The sequence below is a fragment of the Taeniopygia guttata genome, chromosome Z (assembly GCF_048771995.1).
Source record: "Taeniopygia guttata chromosome Z, bTaeGut7.mat, whole genome shotgun sequence".
NCBI classification, from domain to species: Eukaryota; Metazoa; Chordata; class Aves; order Passeriformes; family Estrildidae; genus Taeniopygia; species Taeniopygia guttata.
In genome coordinates this window covers 77,736,945-77,751,668 of record NC_133063.1, presented here as the reverse complement: position 1 = coordinate 77,751,668, position 14,724 = coordinate 77,736,945, and the positions used below count along the sequence as shown (strand labels likewise).

The window sequence follows — 14,724 nt, the reverse complement described above, 5'->3', positions numbered from 1 at the left end:
CACACCAGAAATAAGTGAACCAAAAGAGAATATAAAAACACACATGGTTTGCAGCCATTCAGAGTAAGCACACCTGAAATGATTAGCAAACATCCTCCACAAAATTCCCACCCCTGTCTTGCAGAAAAGCCATGCTAATCATCAGGACAAAATCCAAACTCTTAGAAAGCCCTTTCTTGGTGCATCTGAAAAAGAACAGATCACTCGAAGAGTCTGAAGTGGTGAAACAAAAACTGCCCTGCTTGTTTTTTCAAGTGACATTCCTCACCTGTGCATTACAGGAGTTACATATTTCCTTTTTACAAACAGAAATACAACATTTCTTGAGTGGCACGCACGACGAGTTGCTCAATGGAACACAATAGTTTAAGGACAGAAGATATTCCAAGGTTACAGTGGGATACAGATATAGACCTTCATGGCTTTGTCAGTGTAAGAAATTCCTGGATGACAACGTGCACCAACCAACTGTTGACTTAAAAGCACCACAAGACATTAAAGCAAATAAAGGATGATTACATACCAAGCAGCCTAGACACACTAATAAATATGCCCACTATTCATTTCCAATGGACATCAAAACATGAAAAGGAAGCGTCTGATTGCAGAGAAAAAGCTACAGTTTGGCCCAACAGAAGTCTTCTGCAGGTTTTTTTTCTGACTGCTACTTTGCATCTCACCAAGCGATCATATTAATACACAAACAAATAAATAAATGTAAGCATTTATGTAGTGGGTCTCAACACTTGATATGTACTCAAAGCACTAGATTACAAAGAAACTGAACAGGACCAATGCTCTTATCTTACAATCACCCATTTCTGCATTTCCAGAGTAATTGCTGATTAAGAAATTGGTAACAAGGATTCCTCAAAAACACAAAAAAAAAAAAAAAAAGGAAAAAAAGACAAAGAACAGGTGAAAAAGTTCAGATGAAAACAAGAGAGCCCGTTTAGAGTAACCGTAAACTGTTCTGCTCCATGCCAAAGGAGATGGCACACACTGGATGAAAAACAAATGCCAGAAACACTGGTACCAGCTGTCACACAAGAACGGATTTTGTAGTTCACTGAATTTTGATCCATACCCAGAAAATGAGGCAGAGAGGCAGACTGAGTAAAATACTTCAGGATTCAGGATTTTACAGACTTTTAAAGGTCTCCAGGAGAGTTCAGTAAAAATTTAGGAGGACTGAAGTTTTTAATTCTAAATAAATGGATAATGAGACGATTAACAGTTGAAAAAAAAATGGTAACACAAGAGAGGTTCAGAGAACCACCATGTCATTTAAAAACTGGGGAGTCGGAGGAAGTCAGACAAGTTTGTTCAATAATACCCATTTCTGAATGACTGACTCAAAACACACCAAAGCACTGAAAAACATGCAAGCAACTTTTCTGTGACGTGACCATTCATTTGGTAGAAATGGGACTGAGGCAGAAACATCTATAAGCCTTTGGAAAACCTATTACCCAAGTTACTGTGCAAGCACTATCTAGGCAACCATGAAATTGTGTTCTTGTAGAATGCTAAACATGGCTCTTCAAGGGGTGTCTGTCCACTAAACAAAGCTCAGAAGCATGAATTCCTAATAAATAAATCAATGAATTACATGAAGAGAAGTGTGAAGCAAATATTAGTTGCATGGTAACTTTGGGTCTAAAAATCTGGCAGGTTCAAGCAAGGAGCCCAGCTGTGTAATAGCATAAAGAAAACATTACTTAATGGTTGGTGAAAATAAAGAACCATGGCTCGTCCATACAGGATGTGGGATTCTGTGAACTGGAACTGCTGCATACAGTTGGATTTCCTAGAAAGGACAGAATGCCATGGTCCTCCCATACGAAAGGAAGGTGGCAAAAGTTAAGCCAATCTATTTTATCCATCCAAGTACAGAAACTGGCAAAAGCTCTGTGAAATCCAAAAAAACCACCAAAAAAAACAAAAAAAAAAAAACCAAAACCCCAAACCAACATGAAACAAAGTACACAGGACCATAAATCTGTACAGCTGTAGATGAAAAATGCTTCTGAATCAATGGCAACAATACTATTTTTTTTTTTGTATCAGCAGACAGCTCCAAATATCTTATGCCTTTTCTCCCCATTTTTCCACCTCTCTCTTCCACCCCAGAGTATATGACTTTTAGTTAGCAAATAATGGAAAAAGGACCATACTTGTGGGTCCTTTTTATCAGAAACTCCTGTTCAAGGAATTTCTACTCACAACTTTTAAAAAGCTGGGCTAGTTTTCAGGTTTTCAGACTGGTCACTATTCTATTTGCACCAGAGTGCATGTTTGGATTGCAAACCAGAAGATAATCTTTCAATTTAGGATGTGTGACGGTGCCAAGAGTCTATGACCAAGGAATAAAGATGAGGAAATCCTGAGTCTCACTTTTGAATAATCAAAGGTGCAACAATTTCAGGTGACCTGTTCTGTGTGACACATCACCTTCCCAATTACTGGTCCTTAAAAGCATGTCTTGCTTGCTTACTGGTATGGATTTTGTACTGAAATACAAAGATTTGCAAGACAAATTTCCACATCTGGCAATGCAATTTTGACATTCTCAGTCTGCTGCACAGAGACCCGACTCCCAGTATTTGCAGGGTTTGGGTTTAACAGGAAAGCCAGCATTAGATTCTACCAAAAACCACGGCGCTGTTCACAGTCATTTGCCCAGAGTCACCTAAAGCACCAACATAAATACGAAGAGCAGAGCAATGCTCACTGCTAATTTCACTATGGCATCCGTGGTGTAATTGATGAAATCCACTTGGAGAAAAGCAGAAATAAGGAAAAAATACCATTCACATAAAACGAAAGAGAAGAAAAAAGTTCTTGAAGTACCCATCATGTTAAATCCTTGCCCTTCCCATTATCCAAATTCCCATTTAGCCCAACAGATTCCATCGGCTGGCCAGCCACAAATGTGGCCTTTGGAGAAATCTTACCCAGTTCTGGTGACAAAACACGTGGTTCAACCCAGCATCTGTGATCAGCCACAAGAACACACTGGAACAATTGCAGCTGCAAGAGTGAGAGGGGAAAACTTACCAGCGTGAGCCTTGAGGATATGTGTTTTCAGGCGGCTGTTGTAGGAGGACTTGAAGGGGCAGAGCTTGCAGCGGAACGGCTTGTGGTGCCCGTGGTGGGTCTGCATGTGACGGTCCAGGCTTGAGGAGAGACACAAAAGGGAGACGGGAAAGGGTCAGTTGTTTCAGCTGTGCCTTCAGAGGCAAAGCAAAGCACTTTACAGCAACAGCAGAGCAAGTAAGGACCCTTTCTCACACGCTCTCTTCAAAATTCAACAGGTCTGCTGCTTGCACAATGAAGTTGAGTCTAGTGTCAAGGAAAGGAGCAGAGCTAACACCAATTCTGTATACACAGAGAGCAAGCCACCTAAATAAACTTACAGGACAAGATTAGTATAAATTAAGTTATGCATGATCCAGACTGAAAGGCCCAGGTGAAGAAACATGAAACAGGCAAGAAATTATTTTCTTATTAAATTATCACAATTTTTTTCCTGCTGAACATTTTTGTGAAAATATGTATGTCCCCTCTTGTCCTGTTGGTCAAGGGTAAAAAATAAAAAAAAATTTAAAAAATAATTTTTTTTTTGTTGACCAGCTTTACTGAGGAAGCCTTCTTTTGGTTACAGCAGCAAAAGCAGATTAGAGATCCTGCTCTGGGGAGGGTGCCAGCAGGCTACAGTTGATGAGTTCCAGGATTAAAAGGCAGCAGAGTTTCAGAAGCAGCAGTGTAGGAGATTCTACATGAAGCTCAGCAGGAGAAGGAGGGGTGGCAAAGACCAGCCTCTACTTTCTTCAGGCAAAATGGAAGTACCAACAGCCTGAATACTGTGAAGTGATCAAAAAGCTGCTCTCGACACAATTTATCCTGACAGCTCAGTAAAGTTTGGAGGAGAAAAAAGGATGCTTCCCACATTTTCTAACAGAAGATCAAATTCATTCTAACTGAGTGAATCCTGCAGAGCTCTGCAGTTCCTACGCTGTGGCTGACAGACAGAAATTCACTGTGTCTGGGTGGCAGGCAGGTAGTCTGAGCCCAAGCTGTAAATATTTCCAGTACATCCTCTACTTTGGACACATTTATGCTTTGTGATCTGGTCTTAGCTTGACTCATCTCATGCACAGTGATGGAACAACAACGGGGCAGAGACACTGCAGGAGTTGCAATTTGCCAAAACTGCCCTCTACCCCCACTTCAGCTCTAGATATATTTCAGGCGTAGCTCTTTTTATTTGTCCTAAATTGTCCTGCTCTTTCACAGAGTATCAACATGTAGCTCAAATAGCAGTTGTTCCAGCCCTGTCACACTACACAAGATTTCACGTGATCTTTAGTCCCACACTGACAAGAGCCTGAGCCAGAAAATCCCTGTTTACCAGAGCTAACACTGAAGCCTGTGTATTCAAACATCTGATAACAGCAAAAAAAAAATAGAAAAATGAACTTGTATCTCCTCTCAGGGTCACTTCATACAAATACAATTTAGCAGAAATCCAGGATGGAGTTTGGGACAAGACAAAATGCACGAAGCTTTTCTAAAGAAACGGGGGAAAACATCTCCTAAATGAGTACAGCTTTGAACACTCACAGTGAGTACTTCAGAGAACAAAACTTGTTTTAAACAGCCTCCAGGGAATAAGATTACTTAACAATTAAAGCAGCCTGCCAAAGAGGTATGTAATACATATTAAACTATTATAAATATATATACCTTAAGGTATTCAACATGGCAATAATTAAAACTATATTCACAACCACATAGTTTGCCAGCTGTGCTCTTCCAAAAGGAAGTTTTAAAGTTTTGGTCACATTTGGGAGAATATTGGGCTGTTTAAACATTTGGCTTGGTTTCCTTCACCGACTTAATCTCCCAGGGGAATAATTGCATCAGAAACAAAAACAACAGAAGCAAACAACTTCAACAACAGAGACCACACCTATTATCAAGTTAGGTGGTGAGTTCCTCCCTGCCATCCATCACTTTTTGACTTACCCATCCTGCAACTTCTGGGACATGACTTATCCTCAGTAGGAGACAAGAGTGACTAGGCACCAAATTCAACAAAAGTCTGATTGTTGAAGCAAGTTTACCAGGCAAACAGCAGCCCTGCAGGGGCTCCCTCACTTGCCAGCCTTGCCAGAGCAGGGTGGGACACACCCAGCCGTGCACATCCTTCCTCCAAGTCCCTCTCCTACTCTTGGCTGCTCAGTCCCCCGGACCTTTCCAACTGTGGCATCAGCAGCACTGTGACACCTGCAGACACTTTTTTTGTTTTTTTAACACAAGGAACTAAAAAATGTCTTCTCTTCCACATGCATTTGACTGCAAAGCGGTGACATCATCACCAAATTTAAGAGTGCTGCATCAAATGAGCACCTGGATCTGCCTCCTTTTGTTAAAACAGTGAACAAGCAGCTCTCTCCCCAGAAATTAAGAAGAAATACAGACCTGTGAATCAGGTCCAGGATGACACTGGAAAATATATCACAAACCCCATTTTTGGGGGAGACACATATATTTTTGTTATTAAAATAATTTCTAAAACTAAGATACTTAAAGCTAAGTCAAATCTCAGGGAAACAAATTATAAGAAATGTGACTATTAATGATTATCACATATCAGACAAGGAAGCAGGATGAGTGAGTCACTCATACAGCACATTTTTACAAATTTGAAATATTTGTGGACTGTAATTGCATGCCATAATTAAGGGAAAAAAATCAGATTTAAGGTAAATTTATGACACTGTTTTAACTTTAGAAATGAAAACTCAAAAAAGTAGCCATTACAAACAAGCAGAAGTTTCTTAAATATGGAAGATTAACTTTTCTCTTCTTGGCTTTTTAAGTCACATGCATTTGACAAAGATGTGTAAGTGGTGGGCTTGCATGCTTCCCCCTACATGCAAAAAGAGGGCTAACACAAACTAAAGAACACATAAAGGTGCAACCTTTTACAAACAGCCAATCATAACAGCCAAAGACTTTGCAGTGTGGAAAATATGTAAACACCACGAGGAAAGTGTGGCTCAGCATCAAGTCAAGCGAGCACTTCTTCAGTGTCAGCCCACAAACCAGCAGCACTGCTGGCTGGCGATTCTTTAGGAAACAAAAAGAAAAAAAAAACAAAACAAAACAAAAAGAAAAAAAGCAAAAAACTTACTTGTGCCTGAAAGCAGAGACAAAGGAGCAATACTGGCAGCTGTACTTGTCTTCCCGGGCAAACATGGCCAGAGCCAAGTGACTCCTCTCGTGAGACCGCAGACCCTGCATAGACATCAAAACCCGGTCACACTGGCTGCAGTGGTAGCCCCCAGGCCTGGCTTCATCTTCCAGGGATGCTCCATATTCAGCTTCTGTAAACTCCACAATGCCAGGGTCTTTGGCTCCCTCAAAACCCTCCATCAAAGTTGTGTTTGAAGGATCTTCAGCTTCCTGCTAAAAAACACATATCCCCCCAAAGCCATCAATTCTCTCTCCCCTTCTGCCCCTCAATCTTTCCCTGTGTTCACCAGAACGTCCAGGCTTCCCACTGCATTATTTCTGTAAACATATGCCTTACAAAAATTCCATATCAATGGCTTTCTGAAAAAAAAATGACCTATTCTTGGGAGAGAAAAGCATAATTACATCTATTATATACATGCATGCATATGTAAAAAAAACAAAAACCAAGAAACAAAAAACACCTCACTCCTTGAGCAAGTTTGTGTCAGATCATGCAAAAAGCCAAGAAACCTATCTTCCCTTGGTCTTAGTGGGAATCTTCTAAACTTGATCAGATAGTAATTAGTAAGTTACAGATAAATTAATTTTAGTTTACTTTGCACTTGCTGACTGCAGCTACCCTGCAGACTAATACAGCTGTCTATACTTCAGCAGACTTTGTCCATCAGTGTCAAACTCTCAATAAACAAGCTGGTACACTAAGACCCTAGAACCCTCTAAAAATATAGAGTAAACAGGAGAAGTACTTTTTTTAAGTCTCTTTCATAACTTTCCTTTCCCATTTCTAACCAGAGCATGCATTTGTGCAGCTACTTGAATACCCTGTAAGAGGCATTTCCAGCACATTCTTTAGGCCATGGCTTTCAGCTTTTGTTCCCTGATGCAAGATTTTATTTACTCAAAAGAAACCACTGACCCTACACAAGCATCACTTGAGAAGTGAGGAGGAGAGGGAAAGGACTCTTAGGAGGGAAGCATCTGAATCTGTCAGGAGTACCAGGTGAGAAGGCAAGGAAAGGTCAGTGGTAGGGCAATGAAAGCTCTCTTAGGTGGGCAGAGTTAGGCTGTGGAGGACGCAGCTTCATCAGAAAAAGCAGATTATGTCACCAAAAAAAGCCTGTCACGCAGGCAGCAGGAGCCTCTGACAAGAGCTAGTTCCCACAGCCTTGGTTCACTTTCACTTCCCCTGCCAATAAATATCCCGGAAAATCAGACTTTGGAACACCACTTGTGCTTGGAGATGCCATAGGAGGCACCTCTTTCCACAGGGAGAAAGGAATAACACTTTTGCACCTAATCACCTGGAGGGGATCACTGGCTCAGCTGGCCACTGAATGTTTTGTTTGGAGCCAGCCTGCAAATCCCAATGTGGAAAGGTGCGCCACAAGCAGCTTCACAATTTGCATGTGCGCACGTCCTCCTCCTAAAACAAAAATCATATACATATAGAAAAAGAGAAAACAAAAAACTCTTTTTGAGCTTAGCTAAGCAGAAACGTAGCCCATAAAGTAGCTGAAAGTTTCCCACTCATAAACCGTCTTTTGGTCATCAACGACACCAACTCCTTTGTGGCTGAGAAGAAATGAGAATTAAAGAGTCTTCGTGCCCCTGGATCGAGAGTGAAAAGAAGTTAAAACATCTTGAAATGAACCAAATGCACTTCAGAAACTTAGTGTTAGATTAAAACATCATGCTGAACTGGAATGCCCAGTTCAAAACCCATTCAACTTCACAAGAGCCCTCCACAGGTTATCAATCTGGCCTTTATTTTAAACAATGCAAGTAGTTTCAGTCACTTTCAGTCACCTTTAAGGAATTCTTACCTTTACAGTGGCCGACACAGAAGAGACATTCCCATACTGGACGTGCTTGCGGAGGTGATTACAGATGGCTCGAAGTGTTGGATGGACTTCCACGCAAAATTTGCACTTGTAGCCAACCACCTTCCTCTCCTTGAGTTTTGAAACATCTTCCAAGTGTCCAAAAGCCTGTTTGAGCACACAAGCATAAAGCACTGAAGCAGGTTTTGTCACCTCGTTTTTAGGAGCACAGACCAGACTTCAGACCTCATGTTACACTTGATGTCCAGTCCTGCAGAACTGCAAGGTCAGTTTCTGCTGAGATCATTAATTCATACAAAGTAAGTGGACAAGACATCTATGCAGAAGAAACACTCCAGTTATGGCTAACAGTGGTCCTCTAGATGACCATTTTGGTTTGGCCTGAAACTATGCCTCCTCCTCCTCCTCCATGACCCCATAACTTCCCCAACTTCTGTGCAAAGCTTTTCCTGCGCAAGTGTATTTTTTCAAACTGAAGCAGAAGGGGGTAAGTAGGCAAGAAATGGAGAAACAATTAAGTCCTCTCCTTATGAGGCACCTGCCCAAAGCTCCTGCCACCAGACAGATCCGTGTCATGCTAATCCTGAGTGCTCAATGAGAGAAAGGACTGAGAGAGAGAAGGCTGAGAAGAAAACTGGTGCGTTATTCAGAGGGACATGGACGAAGGGGATGGGACATTTTGTAGAGAATCTGTGACAAAGTACATGGCAGCCTTGCCACAAAAGAACAAGTGACTGTCAGACACAGATGGCCCTCCAGAAGCGTGGGAGGGAGGAAAGAAGATAAAGAAAATACTGAAGGAAGTGGTAGGTAGGAACAAGGTTTCCTACAGAACCTAGGGAGGATGGATGAGGAAATTAAAGCAGGATGTGTAATTGACTTATGGAGCTCACTGGCACTCTGAGTCATTCATTAGCCTGTGGTCATTTGGCTGTCAAAGACAACATGCAAGTGGGCATTGGTGGGCTCCCTGGTGGGGAGCAGGGGGCAGAGAAAGGGACCAGACACACAAATCCTTACCCTCTCTTGTTTGAAATCTGCAAAAGCACCATCTGCATATTTCTGCTTGCTCAAAAGCTGCTTCCTCCTCTCCTGACGTTTGGCACGCTTCTGGAATTCCTCATTGTGACCATTCAAGTGTGCAGTCAGCTCTGCCGTGCTATGCAATTTTGTATCACAGTGCTTGCACTGGTAGACAGGGCTCTGAGAGCGGGTGCCACTTCCAAGTATGGAAAAGTCCCTCTTCAAATCCTTGCTGTGGTGGTCAGTGTAATGCATGCACAGCAGCTCTGCCGTGCTGAAGGACAGCTTGAAACATTTAATGCACCTGAAGGGAAGCCACTCGATTTCCTGAGCCTCAGCCTCCACCTCAGGCTTTTCAAAGTCGTTCCTCTCCTCGGCTGGAGCTGGTTTTTCGTGCTCATCAGCGTACACAGCAGTGAAGTACCCCCCCAGCTTGCTGGCGTGCTGCTTCTTAGGGAAAACACCGGGGTGACGCTTCATGTAGTGGGACACTATGCCCTTCTTGCTGAAGGACTGGAAGGAACAGAGTGAGCACTTCTTCTTCTCTACAGCCCTCCTCAGCTCCTCGCTGAGCTGAGGAGTGTCATCCTTGGGAGGAGATGGAATGATCACTTTATTGGGTTTGTCGCTCACTGTCCTGGAGGCTGCCAGGCAGTGAGTGTAGTAAGCATCAATGTCATGTCTTTTCTGGTAGTGTGCCGCGAGCCCTTTGCGGATGGGGTTGGTGTAGGAGCACAGAGCACACTTGAAGAGGTTGTTCTTGCCCTCTGGCTGCGCCCGGACGTTGTTGTGTTTGATGCGGTAGTGTCTTGCTATCCCCTTCCGGGTGGAGCAGAAATATTTACAGAGCTGACACCGGAAAACTGTGTGAGACACTAAGTGAGAACTAGAGAAATGAGGCGCCGGCATGGACACCTCTCCAACATCCTCAGCAGCAATTTCTGGGGAGGCCTTGATTTCAGTCACCATGTCTGGCTCCACTGAGGCAGACACCTTTGGTGGTGACTGGGCAAAAACATCAAATTCGGGTTGATTGTGGTACTTCTCGTAGTGGATTTTCAGCTTCTCAAGAGTCCCATGGGTGTAGGGGCAGAGTTTGCAGCGGTAAGCCCCATAGCCTTGCTTGAAAATCCTGCTTGTCTCTTCCACGTCGTTCTGAGCAATGTCAGTCGACTGCTCCACGTCATGCACAAAGTCTTCAGCAGTGACTTTTACTGATGGGTGCCGCTTCTGGTAGTGTGTGAGGACGCCATGAATGCGTGTGTTAATGTATGGGCAGTGTCTGCACTTGTACACAGCCCCTGGGTTAATGTCTATATCCTGAGCAAAGTCCGCTGCCTTCACTTTCATGCCAGGATGCTTTTTGCCGTAATGTGTCAGGAGGCCGTGCAGGTTGTTGTACTCAGATTGGCACACTGTACACTGGTATGGAGTGGAGGAGATGGCAGGATTTGCAGAAGCCAGCTGGACAGTTTTTTCATGAGAAAGGCTGGGATCCTCTGCACACTCTGCATCCTGATCCATCTGTGGTGCCGCTATCTGGTCCTCAGATTCTATCCTGACCCCACCTTCATCAGGCTGTGGCATGGTTTTGTCGGAAGTATCTTTCTCCTTAATGATATCTAACAACACAGATTCATCTCCATTCATGGCCCAAGGGTGAAATGCTTGGTAGTGATTAGTAATATCCCAAATAGAAGATGCTTCAAAAATGCAGTCTCTGCATTTATAGGTCTTCATCTCTGTTGGCATCACTAGAGCAGGAGGGGAAGGATCGGGACCTGCCCAGAGTTTGGTTGCCATGTAGGTGTAATCAACATAATGCTCGGGATGTCTCCTTTGGTAATGCACAAGCAAGCCACTCGGCTCCGTGTGTGAATAAATGCACCATTCACAGTGATAACCAGCTTCTATCAAGCCGTCCAGAAATGCCCATCTCAGTATGGATGTCACCGTGGCCTTCAGATTCGGGTGGTCCTTCTTAATATGCTTCCTCAATGCATAGAAGTAAGGGGAGGTGTAGCTGCACTGTCTGCACTTGAGGGCTCTCAGCTTGGACTTGTCCCGCTCGCTGCTGGAGGCGTGGGCGGGCAGGCTGCCAGCTGATTTCTTCTGGCCGCGGTCACAAAGGCTCCTGATGGTGGCCGTGTGCTGCCTGATCACATCCGCGTTGGCTTTGAAGTCGCGGTGCTTCTTCTGGTAGTGGATGAGCACACCCTTCACGGTCCGGTTCCCGTAATCACAGTGCTGGCAGAAGAACATTTCGTTCTCTGGAGGGTTCACGGAGCTCTCGGACCCACCGCGGCCCAGCTGCTGCATAGACACGGGTGGCCTCTGGATGCCGGGCGGCAGCTCCCCTGCCCGCATCATGGCTGCGGTCGGCGGGGCCTGCCGGATGTACTTGGCTGTGACCTTGATCTCCGGGTGCCTCTTCTGGTAGTGGACAAGCACGCCCACGACAGAGCGGTTGCTGTAGGAACAGTGTTTGCAGTAGTAGAGCTCAGTAGAGAGGTCTGGGGGCGGTGGTGGGGGAGGTGGAGGCTGAGAAGCCAAGTTGGAGAGTTTCGGGGAGATGGGAGCGCCCAGCTCAAACGACATTTGGGCGAGGGCAGAGCCCCTGTCAACAGAGACGACACGCATGGTCTTCTGGATTCTGAAATATGAGGCCTTTTCTTCGGGGTGCTTCTTCTGGTAGTGCACCAAAACTGAATGCATGTTAGGGCTTGCAAATGAACACACATCACAGTCGTACACAACCACAGTGTTGACTGAAGGTTCCTTCTGATTTTCACATTCAGGACTGAAACTCTTGGTGGCACTTTTGTTAAAACCAGCTGGCACACCAGTCCCGCGAGCCACGGGGGTGGAGGTTGCCATAGTTTTTGGAGCAGAATTCAAGATCTCTCTCAATGTCTGAGACTCGGTGTTCAGCCCTTCTTGCTGCTCAACAACATAGCTTGAAAATATCATTGCATTGTTAATTTTCACTGTGGGATGCATTCTTTGGTAATGTGGCATCAAGCTTCTAACATTTGGGCTTGTGTAAGAGCAGAAGCGACAGCGGTAGATCAGATCAGAATGATCAAAGTTCAGTACATTCATAGCTTCAGGATGATGCTCTCCATAATGCTGCTGCAGATCTTCAAAATTTGTGTAGTCAATGTAACACTCGAGACACCGGTACACTGCACTGTGATCATTGGGATCCAGGATGTACCTGAAGCTGAATTTAATGTAGGGATGCATTCGCTGGTAGTGGGTACTGACACTCCTGGCAGATTTGTTGCTGAAATCACAGTGTTTACAATAGTAAAGCCTGCCAGAGTCAGTGAACTCCGAATTCTCGTTGTTCTGGTCGGTACCGTATATGTTGGACTGGCTGCCCAGAACAGAGGCATTAGGGCTTTGATGGTCCTTCATGCTGACAGCAGAGTAGTAGTCCTCCTCATCCTCAGACAAAGTGAGCTCAATCTCTGCCCCGTTGGTGGAATTGTAGTCGTGCTGCATGCTCCTGAAGCTCGTCTCCTTCTGGGAATCATTAGCCTCTCTGCCCCACATTTGCTGGGGTGCGTAAGAACTGGAAACCTCTATCATTGGTTCTGATTGTTCTTCCTCTCTGTCTAACTCCACCTCTATCTCCACCTCATTGTCCTCCTCCTCTTCCTCATCATCCTCTACGTTAATCACAGCATCCTCCTGCTGTTTGTTTTGGCTGATCTTGCTCTGCAGGTTGCTCGCTATTTCATCAATTCTAGTTCTCTTTTTCACGGGAGAGAGATCTAAAGGGAAGTCATTTGAGACCTTCCTAGGGGCTTTTGCAACAAAGTTATTTTTAGATGAGAGCCCAAGGATGGAGGTTTGGCTCTTCTTCACAGTGCTGGCAGAGGGGTGAGCATCTGCCTCGCTCTCCTGCGGTGTGTTTGATGGCGGCCCATCGTATTTTGGCAAGTTGTCACAGAACGAATGCTTGTGCTGCTGATGAACTCTGAGGCCTTTCAAAGTGGTGGTGGAATAGTTGCACAACGTGCACTTGTATGGATGCTGTGAATGGGGCTGGGGTGATTGTTGCTGCTGCTGCTGCGGCTGCTGCGGTTGCGGCTGTGGCGGCTGGGGCTGCACGGGTTCCATCATCCCAGCTGACTTCCTGCCGTTGATATTCCCACTCTCGTAAGACACCGTGCTGTCGTTCAGGGACGAGGCAATGCTCTCAGCCTGGGAGTTCATGGTGTCCCAGTCGGATGCTGTTCCCGTGTGACACTGCTTGTGAGCACCAAGCTTCAGGGAACTCTTGCAGGTGAAGGGGCACTCGTCACACTTGTACACAGCCGTCTTCCCAGACAGGTGGATGTTCTCAATGTGACGGGAAATGCTTCGGCGGTGCATCGTCAGGAAAGGGCAGAAAGGACACTGGAACCTGTTCATGTATCTTCTGAAGGGAATTCCCTTTGTTTCCAATAGTTTGTTGCCATCAGATCCCATCAGCTGCTCTGCAGACATTCCTGAGGTCTGGTGATCCATGGAGTTTAAGCCATTCTCGCTGTCCATTTCATTTAGCTCTTCATCTGAGCTGGAGTCATTTAGCATACTGCTTGTTTCCAGGTCAGCAGAAGAATTCGTCATATCAGCAATTCCATAGCGGGATCTGTCAGACAAATTAACCATGCCCGAGTTGTGAGGTGACTTAGGCTTCATTTGAGGGTAAGACACAGAAGAAAACTTTGAAGATGTAGAAGAGTTGGGCCTGATAAGTGAATTGCCCATAGATCCCCTGAAGTTAGAGACATTAGCACTCGACATCTCACGTCCTGTTGTGTTCATGGACATGTAATTCGAGTTTGGAGAGGCACTCTGGGCACTCTTACTCTGCACCTCAGGTGCACCGGTTCCATCCTGCTGCTGCCTCAGGCTCGACAGGATTTTCACCATGCTGCGGTGCTTCTTCATCATGTGGTCGCACCAGCGCTCCCGCCGAGGTGTCTGGTAGCTGCACCACTCACAGCAAAAGTTGCCCCTAGACTTGGTCAGGGGCTTGACCATCGACTCCAAAATGCTCCGCTCCACCACCTCTGCCGGCAGCTCCTTGCAGGGTTCCTGCACTGGCACAGAAGCAGACGTTGATTCAGACACAGCAGCAGCAGCAGCAGCAGCAGCAGCAGCAGCAGCAGCAGCAGCAGCAGCAGCAGGAGCTGAACTCTCTTTCAGGTTGTTTTTGTGATACATTTTCTGGTGCTTAATAATCCTCGCACGCCTGGGTGACTTGTAGGTGCAGAACTGGCAACTGAAAACTTTACCAAACCCTTCATGCATCATGATGTTGTAATTTAGGGAACTAGAAGCTGGCGGGCCCACTGAGCTCCCCCCAGCTTGTGCTCCATGAACCTTCCGTGTGTGCTCTATGAGGAGGTTTTTGGAACGGAAGTAACGCACACAGAACTTGCACTGGAAAAACTTGCTGGTTGGTTTAGGATTTGGAGCCATATGCTGGCCATAGAAAGTCTGGCTCTGGCTATAGTAACTTCCAGTCCCCATCTGACTTGTTGCATTTTGCCCTAAAATGAGAATTAAGGTGTATATGTAAATTTGTAAATAAAAT

The 14,724-nt window shown here is 45.1% G+C and overlaps 1 protein-coding gene across 7 annotated transcripts in view; it reads right to left on the bottom strand.

The window, feature by feature from the left end:
* Positions 1-14,724, bottom strand: part of ZNF462 (zinc finger protein 462) — a 90,129-nt gene that overhangs the window by 35,011 nt on the left and 40,394 nt on the right. For 5 of the 7 annotated variants that reach the window (XR_012053236.1, XM_072922731.1, XM_072922733.1 and 2 more), the window contains exons 3-6: positions 9,129-14,680; positions 8,091-8,255; positions 6,203-6,477; positions 3,061-3,179 (exon numbers count right to left, since the gene is read on the bottom strand). Coding sequence is in view for 6 of the 7 variants with exons in the window: in XM_072922731.1 (XP_072778832.1) it covers positions 3,061-3,179; positions 6,203-6,477; positions 8,091-8,255; positions 9,129-14,680 (6,111 nt within the window). In the remaining variant the exon portion in view is untranslated. The remainder of the gene's footprint in view (positions 1-3,060; positions 3,180-6,202; positions 6,478-8,090; positions 8,256-9,128; positions 14,681-14,724) is intronic. The other 2 variants (XM_072922734.1, XM_072922732.1) reach the window with 2 other exon arrangements.